Source organism: Patiria miniata, unplaced genomic scaffold, assembly GCF_015706575.1.
Source record: "Patiria miniata isolate m_02_andy unplaced genomic scaffold, ASM1570657v1 HiC_scaffold_6, whole genome shotgun sequence".
NCBI lineage: Eukaryota > Metazoa > Echinodermata > Asteroidea > Valvatida > Asterinidae > Patiria > Patiria miniata.
Window position 1 is genome coordinate 5052693 of NW_024037073.1, and position 17401 is coordinate 5070093.

Consider the following 17401-nt stretch of genomic DNA (forward strand, 5'->3'; position numbering starts at 1 on the left):
ACAAAATAAGGCAGCATTAGACACTACAAGATGATTCTTTACTATTTTTGACAAAAACTGAATAAAAGCTAAGCCACTGTGATCTATGACAAGCACAAATCTGACAGGAATCATTAAAGATGTCAAAAAATTTGTTGTCCACAAGGGGACAGAGAAAAACCTTTCTTAATTACCTTCTCTAAGCCTTCCTTCATCTCTGCTTCCTTCTCTTCAACTTTCGTCAGCTCTGCTTGGAACCTCTCCCTTTCCTCCCTGAGACGGTCTTCTAGCTTCACTCTTTCCTCGGCAAGCTCCTCTTCCTTTTCTAGAAGCATCTTCTCCTGTCTCCTCTCAGTCTCCTCTAGCCGTTGCCTCTCCTCTTGGACCCGCTCTTTGGCCTGCTGCCTCTCTGACTCCAGTGTCGCGGCCATCTCCTGGCACCGCTGCTGACTGTCTTCCCGCTGCCTGTTCAGCTGTTCCAGGCGTTCCTGGAACTCCTGGCACTGCCGCTCCTTCTCCCGGTTGTACTCTTCCAGCTGCTTCAGGATGTCGCAGCTCTGACGGTGCCGCTTCTTGCGCTCTTCTTCAAGCTCCAGCTCCGCCTCGCTGGCCTGCTTTTGGGCATGCTGCCACTGCAGGCGTACTTGCTCGATCTGCTGCTGCTGAACTTCCAGGTCTGACTCTCGCTTCTTCTGGTACTGCTGCCGCTGCGACTCGGCCTGCTTGAACTTCTCTTCCAGCTCTTGAATTTCAATTCTGAAGCAGAATTATTCAGAGTTGTAATCAAGTCACTTGTCATCACAAGTCAGTCACAAGTAAACTGTGAAAACTGCAATGCATTGTCCCCGTCATCTCTGTTACTTGAAACCTGATCTGTACTTTGACTTCAGATTCTCCATTTTTTTTAAAGTTGTTGCTATAAATGTCACCATTATTTCATTCTTAAACAAAAATGTCTCTGATACTTAGGAAACTGATCTGGGATTTCACATGCATATGAGAGACTAAACCTAATGCAAGAATGTCATTTATATTTTGTCAGTGAAAGTCAGTTTTCAAAATGTGCTGACAGCTTTGGATAGCTTGTCCATTGCACTTAAGTTCAAGATCCAATTTTGCTTTTGATTCTGTTTTCAACTTACCTCTTGCGTTCCAGTTTATCCCATTCCTCTTGCTGTTTTCTTTCCATGCCAGCTCTAAAAAGCAAAGGAACAAACAAATCAGAGGAAAATTAAAAGCACAAAATAAAGCTGACAAATCATTTGCACCTCACAGACTATTGAAATCACTGATTTGACCCCCCAATTCCATGAGTGATAATATGGCTCCAGGATTCTGATGTCAAATAGGCAAAATTGATGATGATGCAAGTATTAACAGTTCCGTATTCCACTAAACATGCTCACTTAACGTTACCCTGGTCCACTACTTGTCTTGTTTGACACAGTACCATACAGCTGAGCCATTTTTGTTTCATTTGGATTGATGTCCAAAGCCCAAGAATACTTGAGTTTATGGGTTCTGGGGTAGTTCTTACTACAAAATATCAAGGAGTGAAGGGTCAATGATACAGTACTTGCTATTTTGAAATTGTAAACACAAACTTATACGGTAATGGCTCTCATTAAAAAGACTTCTTTTTTTTTAAATCTTACCCACTGTTCCGGAGTGTGGCTGCCAGTAGGTTCTCAGTGGATCTATACATGCTGAGATCATTCATGGATCTAGACTTTAATTCTCTGCGTAGGCGCTTTGCCTCCTCCGGATGATTGAAACGCAGCAGGTTGGTTTCACCGATACCCACAATGCAGCCTTCACACAAAGTAAGGAAAAAATTAATAATAATAATAATAATAATAACTGTATTTATATAGCGCTTTTTGCCAGAGGATACAAAGCGCTGGGGGAGAATGCAACCAAAGCCAGGTAAATGAAGTTTATGAACATATGAGACCCATTATGTAGCACCTTTTTGCTAGGTGCTGCGGCGCATAATTGCTGCCACTGCCAGAAACAGCAAGGCAAACCCCTCCTCTTAGCGACAAGTGTTACTGGGTTCTTTAACGTGCATTACACAACACACGGGACCTACGGCTTTCCGTCCCATCCATCAAAAGAAATGACTGATTCTAAATTTAGCCTGTGCAATGGGGGAGTGAGGCCCAGCGGTTAGGGTGAGTGACTGTGACACATGGTCAGAAGGTCAGAGGTTCGAATCCCGCTGCTGGCCATATGTTGTATCTTAGGGCAAGTTGATTCGCTTGACTTGCCCCTCTCCACCCAGGAGGGTTCCACGGGAGCGAGACACCACGTGCTTGCATACTGGTCCGCACGCATATGGCGTGAAGGTCTCCTGACTAATTTTATAATGAATGTGCACAAACCCATAGCATCTTTATGTGAGCATCAGGCGCTGTCAACTATGTGTTCAATTGTCCCTCCCAGTGGTCTCCCTTAACTCTCCCTTTGTAACCACTGAGGGGGTACTTGCGCACCGAGTCCATACTCATCAACCCAATACGCCATATTCTTGAGCAAATGAGGGCGCCATTTCCAGGGTACAAACACTAGACAAGTGATCCACCCATCACGTGTGTCAACATTTTCCGCGGTCGATCCCTATATGTTTTGTGCTCTTAAAAAAAAGTCAATTTTGTTTGCATTTTTAAACGACCTCAAATGACCACTAGATGACCTTTGACCTCCAATTTCGGAATAGTTGTGATGAACCCCAACCAAGGATCACTCCATCCAAGTTACATTAAAATCCATTAAATTCTGTAGACAAAAACATTTAAGTATATTTGAAGAATGACCTCTAATGACCCCTACATGACCTTTGACCTCAGTAATCCCATGAAGAATTGTGTCTTCACAACCAAGGGTCACTGTATCCACGTTTCATCAAAATCCAAGGAGGTATGTAGAAGTTAAAAAAAAAAATTTAAAAACTGAACCAAAACTTTAACTTACATACGTTCATACAGAATTCAGGACTGGTTAAGTGCCTCCAAAAACTTTATTTACCCTTTTTAGGCGACACAAAAAAATCACGCTTATTGAAGCAGTTTAATAACTTCAATAAATGTGATACTATAAAATAAAGATTGTAGAAATGTAATATTTGAGCTGTAGCAATTTGTGTAAACTTACGTCAATAACCTTAGATTCACGTCTTTTCATGCCCCTGAATGACATCGTAACAGCGCCCTCGCATGCTCAGAAATCAAACCTATTATTTTTCTCATGTTCCATGCAGACTTCATTTTAGCCCACGCTTTCTTTTTACCTTGAGCTAGTTGTAACGGTTCCCTGACTCTGCTACCATTGACTAAGCACACAGCTTCCTTGATGGGATGGAGCCTGACTACCCCTCCGTTGTTGCTCAGCCAGCAGTGTTTGTCCTGCACATCAACCCCGAACAGTACTGTAGAAAAAAAAAAACCAATAGGTTAACATATTTCAATCTTTTTAAAGAAATAGACCATTTAAGGATTTAAATGTGGAAATGGTTCCACAAAATGAATAGAACAATCAGTTTTGAGATGTCACACTCAGAGTTTTGAATTCTTCCATCGAACTTAGAATGCACTTAAACATGAACAAAAATGACAGCGAACATACATTTTTGGTTTAGACAAATACAGTAAATGGTTAAAACTGTCCAATGTGCAACCATAACTTCACTCTCTGGATTGTACAGCTGTAAAGACAATGTGCTATGGCAGCCAGGTTGAAGATAAAAATGTACAACTACAAAAATATGTTGGGGTTACACACAAAAAATGTTGGGGTTTCTCGCAACCATTACAAATATACACATTTTGTTAAAACTGAAGTGACCATGGAACCAAGGTATCCACATATTTCAGTACATACTTTTTACCTGTCACTGACTTCATCATGACATTTCAGTTTTTAGCCAGTATGGTCAATAAAAGGTTCAATGATTTCTTAATCAAAATCCCAACTTGTGTCATTTCAAATTCGAATACAACAAGCCATCTGTCAAAGAAACATATCACAGTCTATGGTTTATGGCTATAGACCTTAGGCGTAGCACCCATGGGGCAATGGCCAACCTCATCCCCAGGGTGTCGAGCAGTATGCGCCCACCACTACCTGCTCTCTCACCCTGGTATTGGATCATCTGCATGTGCAAAATTTTTGAACATGTATGCAAATGGAGAATAGTCTGGTGCCTGCCTGTGCGTTACATTAGCGTTTGTTTTTGTATGCAGTGTCTGGGGTAAAAACAGAATCAATCCGTCGTGCCTTGAGTTACAAAAACACGATTGTTTTTGAAGTTAAAATGTTACAATCTTATCCCGCCAATATGCAATATCACATTTCATATTAATATGAGCAAATGGGAAAGGAAATGAGTATTTTTGACATTATAAAATGATCATGAACACACGTAATGCATGTTGGAACTAACAACACAAATTACACGATATAAATTCATTTCTAGCCAATTGCAGTATTGAATCAGAATACAGGAAGGAAGTTTCCTATCCAGGGCTTACTATTGGAAACAAGGTTGCAAATAAAGTAAGCACTGGGGACGAGGTTGGGCAATGCCCTTGTGTTGCTGGGATATGCATGAGTGAACCTGTTGTGCATTCATTGTTACTGAAAAAACAAAAACAAAAGATGCCCTCTAAGAAGGCCGCAACGCATACGGTCTATTGAACTGGGCCCAACTTCATAGCTCCACTCACTGTAAGCTAAATATCCTTACTAAGCACTGCAGAAAATTTGGAGCTAATGGTTAGTGTTTTTTTCACAGCTCAGCAGAACCATGGCATTGCGCACTGGTCAATCACTCACCGATATCACACGGTTGATCAGCATCCTGATGACCTATCGTTGTATTTCCTTCCTGGAGAGTTTACGACAAAATAAAACTAAAAAAATATCTTGCAATACTTCTCAAAAATAAACCATGTTGTTGATTAATAGTCTAAATAATCCAGGATTCGACTTTAGCGGTAGCCCGATAGCCAAATGGTAGTCAAAACAGCGGCGGGCTAGTCAAACTATTCCTTAAGTAGCCCGGCTGGCAAGTCCAAAGTTATTGAGATACAGCAAAAATGAAAGGACAGGAATAAATAAATCATTAAATTCAGAAAGCAAACGTGTATCAATTTGTGTCAAATTTTAATAACTGTTTATAGGGCTTAAATATTATATCTGTTTATTAAAAACACTGACAAGATTTCCTCAGGATACACATTTTACACGTATGCACATTGTTGTTTGTGACACACTCTTATAAAAGAAAAACATGCGGGCTAGTGAAAATGCCTGTGGGCTAGTTAAGAGTCTGTTTCAGTAGCCCGGCTGGCTAGTGAACAAAAAATCAAATTGAGGTCGAACCCTGAGTTCATTAAATACTGGACAAAAGCTGAAGACAAGTTTTCTGAAAAACATGTCTCGCAATGGAATCATCAGCATTGTTCAGAAACTGATAACTAATATGCAAGAAGATTCTGGAGGAGCTGCTCATAGTCAATACCCGATAAAGTGGGCCTATTGCAGATAATCTTGTCTTGGATTATTAATGTGATTGCCTTACCTTGATATGATAAAGCTTAAGACCTGTGCTCAACAGATCATCATCCACACCGATCAGATGGGGCAAGGCTGAATCCAGAACGACTCCCATTCCTTCTGATCTCAGGGCTAGAGTACGCTCCTAAAAAAAAATGGTGTTAGAGACAGAGAATTAATATAAGTTAGAGAGTTGTTCCGAGACCTCATATGAATGCTCATATGATGCAATATCAGATGTGAATCAAGTACAAAATGACACCAGATAGATTTTCAAGGATTTATCACTACACATCAAGTTTCAGTAGAAGATCTAGAGGGGGGTTGGGGCTTTGGAAAGGTCTCAACCACAACAATGGTTTAGAGACACACACAAAGTTGCTACAGTTGCACCTGTCAACTTTATGCCTGATCTCTTATCTCTTAACTCTCATCTCTTCCTGAATTTATTAAATTATAGCATACCTTCCTATACACTCTGTACATGTACATGTACAGTCTGTGAAGCATACAACACAATGCAAAACAAAACAGTCAATGCCATCTCTTGTTGTCATCCATTTGCATGTAAAATAAACAGCACAAGTCCACTCACTTGACTGGTGCCAGACTGCAAGTTACACTAAAGTGAAGTTCTGTTACAATTTTTTTGTATGTCCACAAGTTTGACCAATTACCTTCATGATTTTCTGTGTTTCCTTCCACTTGGTGGCCCACTCTTCTGTCAGCATTTTTACCTGTAAGCAAAGGAAATTATTATCAGGAAAATAAATTCACAAACGGAGGCGACCGGGAAAGAAGGAAGCAGGCAGGGACGACAAACTGTTTATTTTGTTTACATGGCCTTATAAGCAAACATATGAAAAACTGAAATGTCCAAAGCCACAACATCCAACAAGCTAATCTCACCAAATATCCTGTACTCCACACATGGGACATTTTTTAATTCGGTAGCACATGTATAATTTTTATTCATTTATTTATTATGCTCATGATTATTATTAAATTAATGTTGTTTTGTTGTTTTACCTCTTTAAAAACTTACCATAGCTTCACTTTCTTGTAATTTGTCCACTGTTTGGAGATCAGTAGAATCCTGTAAAAATGAGTATTTTTATTACAGTTTCATAAATGCTTGTCTTTTTTGTGAGGGAGTGCTCATGTTTCTTGCCAGCTTTAACAGTAATCCTTGAGAAATATTTGACGTAACAAGGATTTTCTGGACCTACAAAATGAATTATAGAGTCACATTTTTGTCTTCTCAAACAGTACTCTCTTTGGTTGAATGGGGATAACATTTTGGGGGTACTCCCAAATTCATTGTCATGAATGTCCAACCTTAGATTTTTTCCTCAGCTTTTTCCTGAGATTTTTAGGTCTCTTACCTAGGGGACTCAACTCAATAGACCTAGTTTCAGAGCATCATATTTTATTGTATGAGGCCAAAGTAAACAGGATATCCATTTTAGTTTGGACATGATAGTCTTCCAAATGATTACAGAGATTAATAAAAAGGAAGCCAAGACTGAAGACAAAGCCTTGCTTTGGAAAACATCTTATTTTCCTGTGTGTTGGTCTGGTACCTAGGCTTCATTTATCTTACCATTCCAGTGAGGCAGGCTTTCAGCCGCGCAATCTCAGCCCTAAGCTGTTTGATGAGCCGCACGTTGGGATCCTGCAACCAGAAGCAAAAATCCAACCAAAGGTCAGTGTTTAAAAACGGGAAAAGGAAAAGAAAAAAACACACACAAAAAGCTTTTCCTAAAGAATAGGAACTCAGAAATTAGATTTTAGGCTTAGGAATTCAGAAATTCTAAAGCTTCAAAGGAGGGGAAGTGGCCATGGGGAGAGTGAGCTCAGTGTTATCTTACCTCGTTAATAGTTGGTTTGTTAATGATGTTCTTGGCTCGGTTGGCGTACCTCAATGTGCTGAGCGTCTCTCCGTAGTTCACGTCAGCTGGGGAAATAGCTGTCAAGAAAAGTGAATATAGATCAAGATCCAGAACATGGACACTTTTAAAATGTGGTGGTTTAATTGACCGAACCTGTTTGCCCCGCCCACTGCACACGTCGACAACCAACACTTGCACCTCTCTGATGCGTACGCATCATTTGCGAGATATTGGCTGAATTGACCTGCTCCTGATGCAAAGTGGTGGGGAGGTAGTCAATATCAGCCAACACCATGAAACCATGGGTGAGTTCCACTAATGTGAGCATTATAACGTTTGCCAATGTTGGCAACCTTTTGCTTGTAAAGAGGGACCGACTGTTTGACACAAACATTGGCGAGAGTTAGCAACAAAGGCACACAGTCCCCCGAGCCGTTAGCTATGTATTCCACGACACACCCAATGAATGTGATGATTCTGTCACAGCTGAAATGTTCCATTTTCAACATCCCAAGTTAACTTGATTTTGTTACTGGAAAAAAATTCACTTCAAGTCACAATAAAGTTTCCGTGGATTTTGAAAGCTATTACCACAGTGACACTTGCAGAATTGATATCTTGGGCACTGCCACTTTGACAACAGTTTTTCGATGACACTATTGTTCCATTTGGGGATGGCATGTTCCCAGGGCCTAGCTAACAAACACAAAAACGTTCGCGTGATTGGAACGCACCCCATTGTTTAGTCAAAGGACTAAATCTGTTTGGGACTACTTACTTGCTACCATGATGGTCTTGGAGTTGCCTCCCAAGCTATCTTTGAGCAGCCAGGTCAAGACCGAGTCCCTGTAAGGGATGAAGACGTTGGATTTGCGCCTGTTGGCCGTGGACATGGGACTGTGGCCAACCATGGAAGACATGTCAGCTGTCATAAAAACAACAAAAACAATCAAACAAAATTCACAGCCTTCAAGTTGAAGGAATAATAATTTCTTAAAAAGTTCTGCACATTAGGCCAAAAAAAAAAAATATTCGGTCTCTGGTCAGACCAAAGTTCCGGAATTGACGCGGGGACGCGGCTTTTTTTTTTTTTTTCTTTTCTTTTTTTTTCTTCAAGCTTGGATTGTACAGACAAGGTGGGGTACTATTTTGCTTTTTTGGTGTCCTCATGTACATTGGTGTCCTCCATAATTTGCCTTGGTGCTCTCAATCATTTGCCTTGGTGCAATTTCCCATTCCTTGGTGCTCTTTGGTAAAAAAAAAAAACCCAGGCACGTAACCAGGGTTTGGTGTTCCCATTGCAGTGACGAGAAAACGCCACTCGGCATCCTTGCTGAATGGTAGATAGGATTTTTTCACCGGACACCCAGACTCCGTCAATTCAAAGGGTGAGAGTGGTTTGGGGGATGGAGTTTGGGGGGGGGGGGGGTTGTACACTTTCTTTCGATGGAGGCGCTGTTCAAACCGGAAAGTGACTGATGAAAGATGGCGCTCTTTAACGTGGCACGACATTTGCGGGGCATTAACAAGGGCACTTGTGGAAAAAGGGTGCTCGTGAAAAATGGCAATCGTGAAAAGGGGCAAAGTAGAAACTATTGAGTTGCAAAATACACTTTTTGTCCCGTTACCCATTTTCACTGTCCCAATTTTGCCTCTATCACCATCCTAATTTTGCTTTTCAAATCTCCATTCTATTTCAATCTGCCACTCTGCACTCCCCCCCCCCCCAGTTACCCTACTGCAAATGAACAGTTATAAAAGCATGTCATGTTCATCCCCTGTTACTTGTGACTGGACTTGCGAATTTACTTGTGATTTGCTTTTGACCTGACTTGTGATGGCACCGACTACAACAATGCTGGTCATGCTGGTGTTTATACTCCTTGACACCATCTATAAAAAGTGAAGTTCAACCTAAATTTCGCTTCTTCGATATATTTTCAAGTATTAAAGCAATAATTTGTCAGATATTTTGAGATGCAAGACAAGTCAATGAAAATTGTCACTTACCTAATGCTGAGATCACATTGCCCAGGGTTACCAGTGATTTGTTGATGTTGGCGCCTTCTTTCAACCGGTCCCCCGTTGCACCTGTGGCATCTGCTCTTTCACTAAATATAAAACGACAGGAAGGAAAGAAATATATAATCTGACAGAAAAAAAATTGATCTGTATTACACATTAAAGTTTTATTGTATTGTTTTTGTATTAAAACTCAGGGTTTTCAATGTTGACTTTACCTTCCTGCAAGATCCACAAGGTTGATTTTGCTGATGGTTTCACTGGGCATGTCATCAAGAAATTTGGCCTGGTAAAATAAAAGATAAAATACAAAATATAAACGACTGTGTTTGAAAGAAAGGTGACTTCAATCAACCTATTAAAAAACGGAAATTATAAATCAAGGTCTCAAAAGAAATCAAAGTTGAATTGTATACAAATCATATGTCACACTTTGCTATCGTTCCACACAATTCATGAATGTTTCAGTTTATATAACCGACATACAGATCATTATAAGATGGAATTTTTATAAGATGGAATTTTTGCGCCGGGGTGATATAAATCAAATTAGGTTTTGCCCTTCACCGACGTTTTTTAAACACTGTATACTCAGTGTGTTACCTCCCGAGTGAAAGTTGGAAAAAATCACAGATCCTTGTCATTTGATTGATGGAATTCACATCACGTGAGATTCGTTTTTACTCCCATTCACGCCGGAGCTCAAAAGGTCCCATTCGCCCATGGGGACTACTATTGAACAGTTAGGATCGCTCTTGTTCCAAGATGCGGTATTTGTGTGCAAATGTATACTGGTGTGCGCAATCAGCGTTGCGCGTAGCGCGTATATCTCCAAAGAGCCAGCGCTACAGAGTTGGGTTCAAACTTTTTAGTGAAGGGGTGGTTTGGAAGAAATACATTTCCCATCAATTTTGTAGTGAAATAAAAGTTCAAATATATCAAATGACAAAGATCTATATGTCAGTTATATAAAACAAATATTGAATGGGAGGAATATTATAGCTTGGTAAAATCTGGACTTTTCCAGTTCACTCGGCTTCGCCTCGTGAAATGGAAAAGTCCAGATTTTACATTGCGATAACATTCCTCCCATTGCACTCTGAGCCACTCAATATTTGTATACTAAAAATCAAGTTTCATAAAGTATAATTTACAGTTAATTTTTTTTGGTGTACATTTTTTTAATTATGGCAAACTCCGAAGGGGTCAACTTGGAAGTGAAAAAGCATGGCAAATAACTTATTGAATGACTTTACCTGGGTAAATGTGATAGTAAAGATTGCGTGTGATCTACTGCTGGTATCATTCATCATCGTGGAAGCCGTCGTTCTGTGCAAAACGAAAATCAATATCATTACATTTAATTATACAATTCTATAGAAAACTCTTCAAAATTAAACTGTGAATGATATTCATTGTAATGTATTCCAGACAGGTTTTTTGGACAGAAAAAAATAATTAAGAATTTTTTTTGGGAAATTCATCCCCTTGAAATATGAAGATTTGTAATCGTCTGAGAAGGCACGTGGTTATGATTGACCAAAAAAAGTCATTTTTTTCTGGTAAACAAGTATATAATGTCAATTTCTGGGTGCAAACACAGGTTTATGGGGGGGGGAGCAGGAGATTGAAAAATGTAAATTTTGAGCTGTAGCAATATGAAAACCTAATCCAATAACTTTGGATTCATGTCTGTTTACACACATATTTATTACATTGTAACAGTGCCCTCAAGAATAAGACCTATAGACAACTTGCAGATAGCAGCCATCTTGGATGTGTTCTTGTTATTTCAAGTTTAACAACTAATACAAAGGTCTATTCATGCATATCCCCGTGGAAAACAAAAAAGCGCACTTAAAAAGATGCCTGTAAAATGGTCTGGTAACTTGCACTTTCCTTAGGTATCTGTAATGAAATGAATAGATATGCGGAGGGTGCTGACTGCTATGTACTGTACCTATGTATGTTCCCCTTGTCCATGAGGGCCTGTACATCTTGGTAGTCAGACACAAGGTGTTTGGAGAGGTCTGCCAAAAGAAACAAAATATGCCAGAAAAGAAATGCATCATTAAACACAAACCCCAAATAGAGAGACATACACACAACCCTGAATTGGGAGACATACAGTGGACTTCCCATGTGGTGAAAAAAAATATAGATCTCATGAAGGGAAATTGTAGAAATACCTGTAATTATACAATTTAGATAAATTATCAAAGTAGAAAACTGTCAAAAAAGGTGAATTGTTATGTTGTCTTCATTTGAGATTTTTTTAATATATATTACATTTATATAGCACTTTCTAAATCTAAGGCCGTTTCAAAGCGCTCTCTATTTTTTAGAGACAGGTAGATGAAGTTGATGAAAATATGAGATCCATTATGTAGCACCTTTATACGGGTTTCCAAGGTGCTTCAGCGCACATTGCAGCCACTGCCAGAAACACCGGGGCAAACCCCTTCTCTTAGCGATAAGTGTTACTGGGTTCTTTAACATGCATTACACAACACAAGGGACCTACGGCTTTACGTCCCATCCGAAGGACGAAGCAATAATGGTAAAGTGCCTTGCTCAAGAGCACAAGCACCATGTTCCCACGGTCATGATTCGAACCCGTGTACCACGGCACATGAGTCGAACACCGAAGCCATTGGACCACAGCGCCCCACAAATTTAATTCTTCTGCTTGCGTTTTCTAACTCAAGTGTCATCCGTTCTCACAAAAAAATCTATGTTTGCTTGCATAATATGCTCTTAATTCTAAAAAATATTCAGGCACAATGATTTAAAACGATGAATTCTTGAGCATTCAGCAAGAGTTGTAAACCTCACCCTGTACGTAGGGACCATCTCGTGGGTGCTCTCTGACCCTCAAGGTGTACTGGGGGCTGGGTCGCAAGAGATCCCGGACCCTCTCGCAATAAATCTCCAGGTAGCTAGATGTAAAGATGACACAGATCAATTGATAAATGTGTAAAACTATACATGAACTTTTGATAGGAATGCCAGCAGATTTCCATACCTGGGAACTTTTTCGGCAGGGAACTTCGGTCTCAGGATGACCCAAATGTTTAAATCAGTGACCACTGGGGCACATGATCCCAAGACAAAATCATAAAGATTCCTAAGAGTTTGTCCAGCCCCTGTCCAGGTTTATAGTGGTGGCTTACAGCCTCTGAGTTACGCTGTCTTCTTGACCATCGTTTGCATGCACCCTGAATCCAAGGGCGGATCCAGAACACAATTTTTGGTCCCCCAAAAAAGTGGATTCAAATTTTGGATTCTAGATGCTCTGTGGTGCGATCTGAGGCAATTTCTGACCACTTTAACCAATGTTTTTTTGAGGAAAAGATGGTGGTGTACTCATTGCCTGCCTTTATTGCGATGTCACATAAAAAAAAAAAAATTGGTTTCGTTTGGGGGGGGGGGGCCATGGCCCCCTTTGCCTCCCCCACCCACTTGCCTGAATCTCAGTCCAGGGTGTCTTTTGGTATCGCAATGCGGTTCCCAGGCGATTCAATATACATGTACATGTAACTCAAACTCAGGAGTATAGGCCTTTTCACACTACTGTCACACCTACGGTACCCATGTAGAAATCAACTCGGCTCACCATAAGCAGAACTTGGTCTGATTGACGGGTCACTAAGGCATACTGAAACTTCACATTTACGACAGTTTGTACACCGGTCAGGCAGGGAATCTGGATTTTCTACCTTAAGTTAACATGTTTCAGATCTACATGTAAATACCAACAAAGATGAACCTATATAATTGGTAAAACATTAGCCTTGAAATGCAGGAGATCTGTGGATTGATTCTGACCGAGTCGGTTCAAATTCACGCACACCATACAATTATAAAATTAATGCATGTGTTGACTCTATATGAATGTGAAATTGTACATGTATCAAAATCTGGGTTTCACTTTCAAACGTGTCAAAATTAGATGTAGATTAAGCACTGTTGGAAGCCAATGCTGCATCACTGCATTAGAAATTAAAAACTTGATGAAATGCCAGAACCAACTGTGTCATGTCTACAAATGTTGCTTCAATAAAAACCAAAATTGACTATTGCTTGCTCACTTGTCCCATTTTGTCATTTCATCCTCTGTTAATCTATGACTTTACACCATTTATTGCGCAACTGAAATCATATACATGTAAATGCAGTCGTGCTTTTAAAGTGAAAGCATGTGACTCTCAAAATCCACAACAGCAGGAACCAAGGTCATCACAAATCAATGGCACGTGACTTTCTGCCATCTGTATTATTTCTCTGCAACCGCTTGTTGTTTTTAAGGCCATACATGTACATGTTATTTGTGGGATGTGGCGAAGTGGTTATAGGGTTCGTGACTCATGATCCGACGGTCAGAGGTTTGAATCCAGCTGCTGGCCATTTGTTGTGTCCTTGGGCAAGCCACTTTACCCCACTTGCCTCTATCCACCCAAGAGTATAAACGGGTACCAGCATTAGCTGGGGAGATAAATGCTGACCTGATGGGAAATATTGGCTCGTGACAGACTGTATTTTTATGGACTGTTTTTACACAAACTGTACCATGTACAGTGCATACTGTGTGCATTTTATCATGCCATTGGTACAAGTGGGCGGTGAAAATCAGTATTCACTTGTATAATTTTTGTAAAGGATTTTCTGAACCGTTGTAACTGAATTGCAAATTTTGGCATGGAGTGCATGGCTAGTCTCCATTAAATGTCTGTAGGATCATTTGCAATTGCCCAGAAATTTGCACTTGGAATTATCAAGAAAAACCTCACTTAAGAGCAAAAGAGTGGACCTGTTTTACCAAATACTGAGGGAAATTGTACCGTCTAGAAAGTTGCCACGAAAAATAATATTTGCAGGTATGTCTGCAGAAATATACTTTATGAATGGTGTTGCATTTTCTGTGACTCTGCTGAGTTTACTGCAAATAATAATAATAATAATATCGGGGTCTTATATACCGCACGTATCTACCAACAATTAGGTACTCAAGGCGCTGGAAATTATGTCTATTATTAAAGACAGGTAAATGAAGTTGATGAGAAATATGAGACCCATTATGTAGCACCTTATAAGGGTTTACAAGGTGCTGCGGCGCATATTGCAGCCACTGCCAGAGAGGATACTGACTTCACAGGAGATAACGCCAACTTTGTATGTCTACGCAAAAACTATATGTATTTCTCTTAATTTTCGTTTAACGGGATCGAGATTTGTGTTTCTGTTTACTGGACCTCGGAATAAAATTTCCAAACCTTGAAATTCGTAAGTCTACAGATTGAACATGTGTATAGAATGAGCTACATGTGCAGGTATATTTCGAGAGTTATTTTTAAACTCCATATATTTTGTAATCTGCTGCTTTTCACAGCTACTTTTTTACATGCATTTTGCATTATTGCTGCAGTACTGTCTGTATTTTGTTTGATTGTCAACTAAATACTAATGATAATAATAAAGGAATAAATATATGCTTGGCCAGTTTTAAACAAAGACATTTAAAACTGGTTAAGGGGCTGGACGTGGATAATGGCCGAGCCAAAGGCGAGGGACATTATTGGTGACCAGGCTCCAAGCCGGTTTTAAATGTACTTGTTTGCTACCGGTCAAGCAAATATTTAATCCCATTCATAAATACCTTTCGGTCAGAAAGTCAAAGCGAGTCAGAAATTCACAATTTTCTAAGCATTTTGTTTGACAATTTTACTTCATGTTTTGTAAAACGCCACTCAGGTTTATGGTATGTGCCTCGCGCGAGTCGTACTAAAAATGTCCTTTTATGGATATTGGTGAGCGCATTGCGCGTACTGCGCGTGTGTGGCGCAGAACCCAGGGGTGCCAGTGTAGTGTGAATTTCGGACTCTATGAAGTACGGACTCATTGGTAGTATTGCGCACGCTTACGTGAAGTTAATTAGGAGAGTGACTGGTCACGTGTGGGGGTTCAACAAATAAAAGGGTAAAGGGACCAGATTTCATAGGAGTCCAAATTTCATGTGACACCGGAAAAATGTGTTTAAAACCAGTCTGTGTTATCAAACCATTTAAATCCACTCACGTGACAGGCTCTCGACCAATAGGAATGGGTGAACTGTCTTAGGTATTTATGAATGATGGTTTAAAGGAGTTTTGATCAGAATAATACCTGACTTCAGTTCTGAAGGACACACCATAGTCATCGTCTTTCTTAATCCTACTGAACAGACCCTGCAAAAATAAAAAGACAAAAGCTTTTTATTGAATCAACGTGCTCCAACAAAGAGGTCATAACACACAACAAAACTACAATAACTTGAAGCAAGGAATTGGCGGGAGCGGGGTTTGTACCTCCGACCTTTGGATTAATATACCGGCACTCTACCAACTGAGGTATCTAGCCCTATGTTGGCAGTCCCCAATTTGCCAATGTTTATTGTTCAATGATGCTAGTCAGAAGCCATAAACCTGTCAATTTCTTTGTTCAATTTTATAATTAAAACAATCCTCCTTAGTTTCTTGATTTAATCACAGAATATCCTTCTTTTTTTTCTTCATTTTTTTTTCTTATGGTGAACTTCATACATGTATATCAGTGTTCTCCAACTTTGAAAATTAAAGGTCGGTGCGCCGTCCAAAAAACGGAGGGGGGGGGGGCGCTATAATTATGTTAGGGGCGCTATTTGAAGCCATACATTTCTTTATGCTAGGGGGCGCTATTTGCAGATGAACATGTAATTTATGTACGGATAACAGCTTTTAAGCCATTTCTAACACAGTAACACTACTAATTAAGTACAATACTGGCTCAGCATCATCTTTTTTAACACATCAGTGACCAGGGACTCTGAGGCAGTTTGGCCTTGAGACTTTTGACCTGGGCCCAATTTCATAGCGCTGCTTAACAGCCGACTTTGTGCTTACCGAGCGTCCATCTATTTCATAGGGACCGTTAAGCAGTAAGCACAGCAAAAGCACGCTTAACCCCAGAAGAAAACTTTGCTTAAATCAGTGATGTAACAATAAAAATCACCATGTGCGCGCAATGAAATAGTGCTTAAGCAGCAGCATGATTTTCTGCTATATTAAGCACAACTTTTCTGCTTACTGTTAAGCAGCGCTATGAAATTGGGCCCTGATTGATTGCTACAATGGACAGACTTGTCAGTTTGACAAACGTTCCATGTTACTACTTTTGGCAGAGTTTCTGGCCAAAATATACCCTGGAGGGTAAGGGTAGTCCCATTGTTTTTCTTTTTTTTTTTCCTTTTTTTTAAGCATGGCGGGCAACTTTTGAAGCTTGGCGGCAGCTTTTGAAGCTTGGCGGGTGCCTCAGAAAGCTTTGCGGGGCACCAGGTTATATTTACAGGCTGGAGAACACTGACCTGTTTTCATTTTAAAAATCAACATAGAGAAAGATTCATGCTCTCCAAATTGTTATTCCTACCCTTACATTGTACAGATCATGATGGTAGTGACTGCATGACTGTTGATGAGGTCACAAGTCACGCTTGACTGGTTTCATAATTCCAGATGAGTAACACAACCAGAGCACAATTTAATGGAGCGGCAAAGCACGAAATCTTGCTAAGTCAAATAATGATTTATGCACTTATTTTGAAAAAAAATATAAATCAGCTTGATTTAAATAACATATGGACTTGTAATTTGTGTTTGCTTAATACCGGTAAATATATCCCATACTTTGCAATTTTTTGTGATTATTATTTAAATCAGGCTTCCAGTGGTAAACATAAATCAGTGTATTTCGATTAGCAAAGAATTTGACAAAATGTGAGAACTAGAGACTCTGAAAAACCTGGAAAGCAACATTGCAATAGTCGAATAGCTCGTTCAATCTATTCTTGTATCCCCCTCAAAGCCATCCAATATTATATAGTTACTCACACCAGGACAGTCACAAAGCAAGATATTCAAGGCTTTAAATGAATGATGGTG

At 39.9% G+C, this 17401-nt stretch overlaps 1 protein-coding gene across 3 annotated transcripts in view; it reads right to left on the bottom strand.

Annotated features, from left to right (window-relative positions):
- Positions 1–17401, bottom strand: part of LOC119742632 (kinesin-like protein KIF16B) — a 76313-nt gene that overhangs the window by 37559 nt on the left and 21353 nt on the right. For all 3 annotated transcript variants that reach the window (XM_038218763.1, XM_038218761.1, XM_038218762.1), the window contains exons 6-22: positions 15612–15673; positions 12285–12388; positions 11410–11479; positions 10706–10778; positions 9668–9735; positions 9438–9538; positions 8206–8352; positions 7407–7504; positions 7139–7210; positions 6581–6631; positions 6213–6272; positions 5561–5680; positions 4813–4864; positions 3269–3406; positions 1635–1791; positions 1122–1175; positions 174–735 (exon numbers count right to left, since the gene is read on the bottom strand). In XM_038218763.1, coding sequence (XP_038074691.1) covers positions 174–735; positions 1122–1175; positions 1635–1791; positions 3269–3406; positions 4813–4864; positions 5561–5680; positions 6213–6272; positions 6581–6631; positions 7139–7210; positions 7407–7504; positions 8206–8352; positions 9438–9538; positions 9668–9735; positions 10706–10778; positions 11410–11479; positions 12285–12388; positions 15612–15673 — 1989 coding nt within the window. The remainder of the gene's footprint in view (positions 1–173; positions 736–1121; positions 1176–1634; positions 1792–3268; positions 3407–4812; positions 4865–5560; positions 5681–6212; positions 6273–6580; positions 6632–7138; positions 7211–7406; positions 7505–8205; positions 8353–9437; positions 9539–9667; positions 9736–10705; positions 10779–11409; positions 11480–12284; positions 12389–15611; positions 15674–17401) is intronic.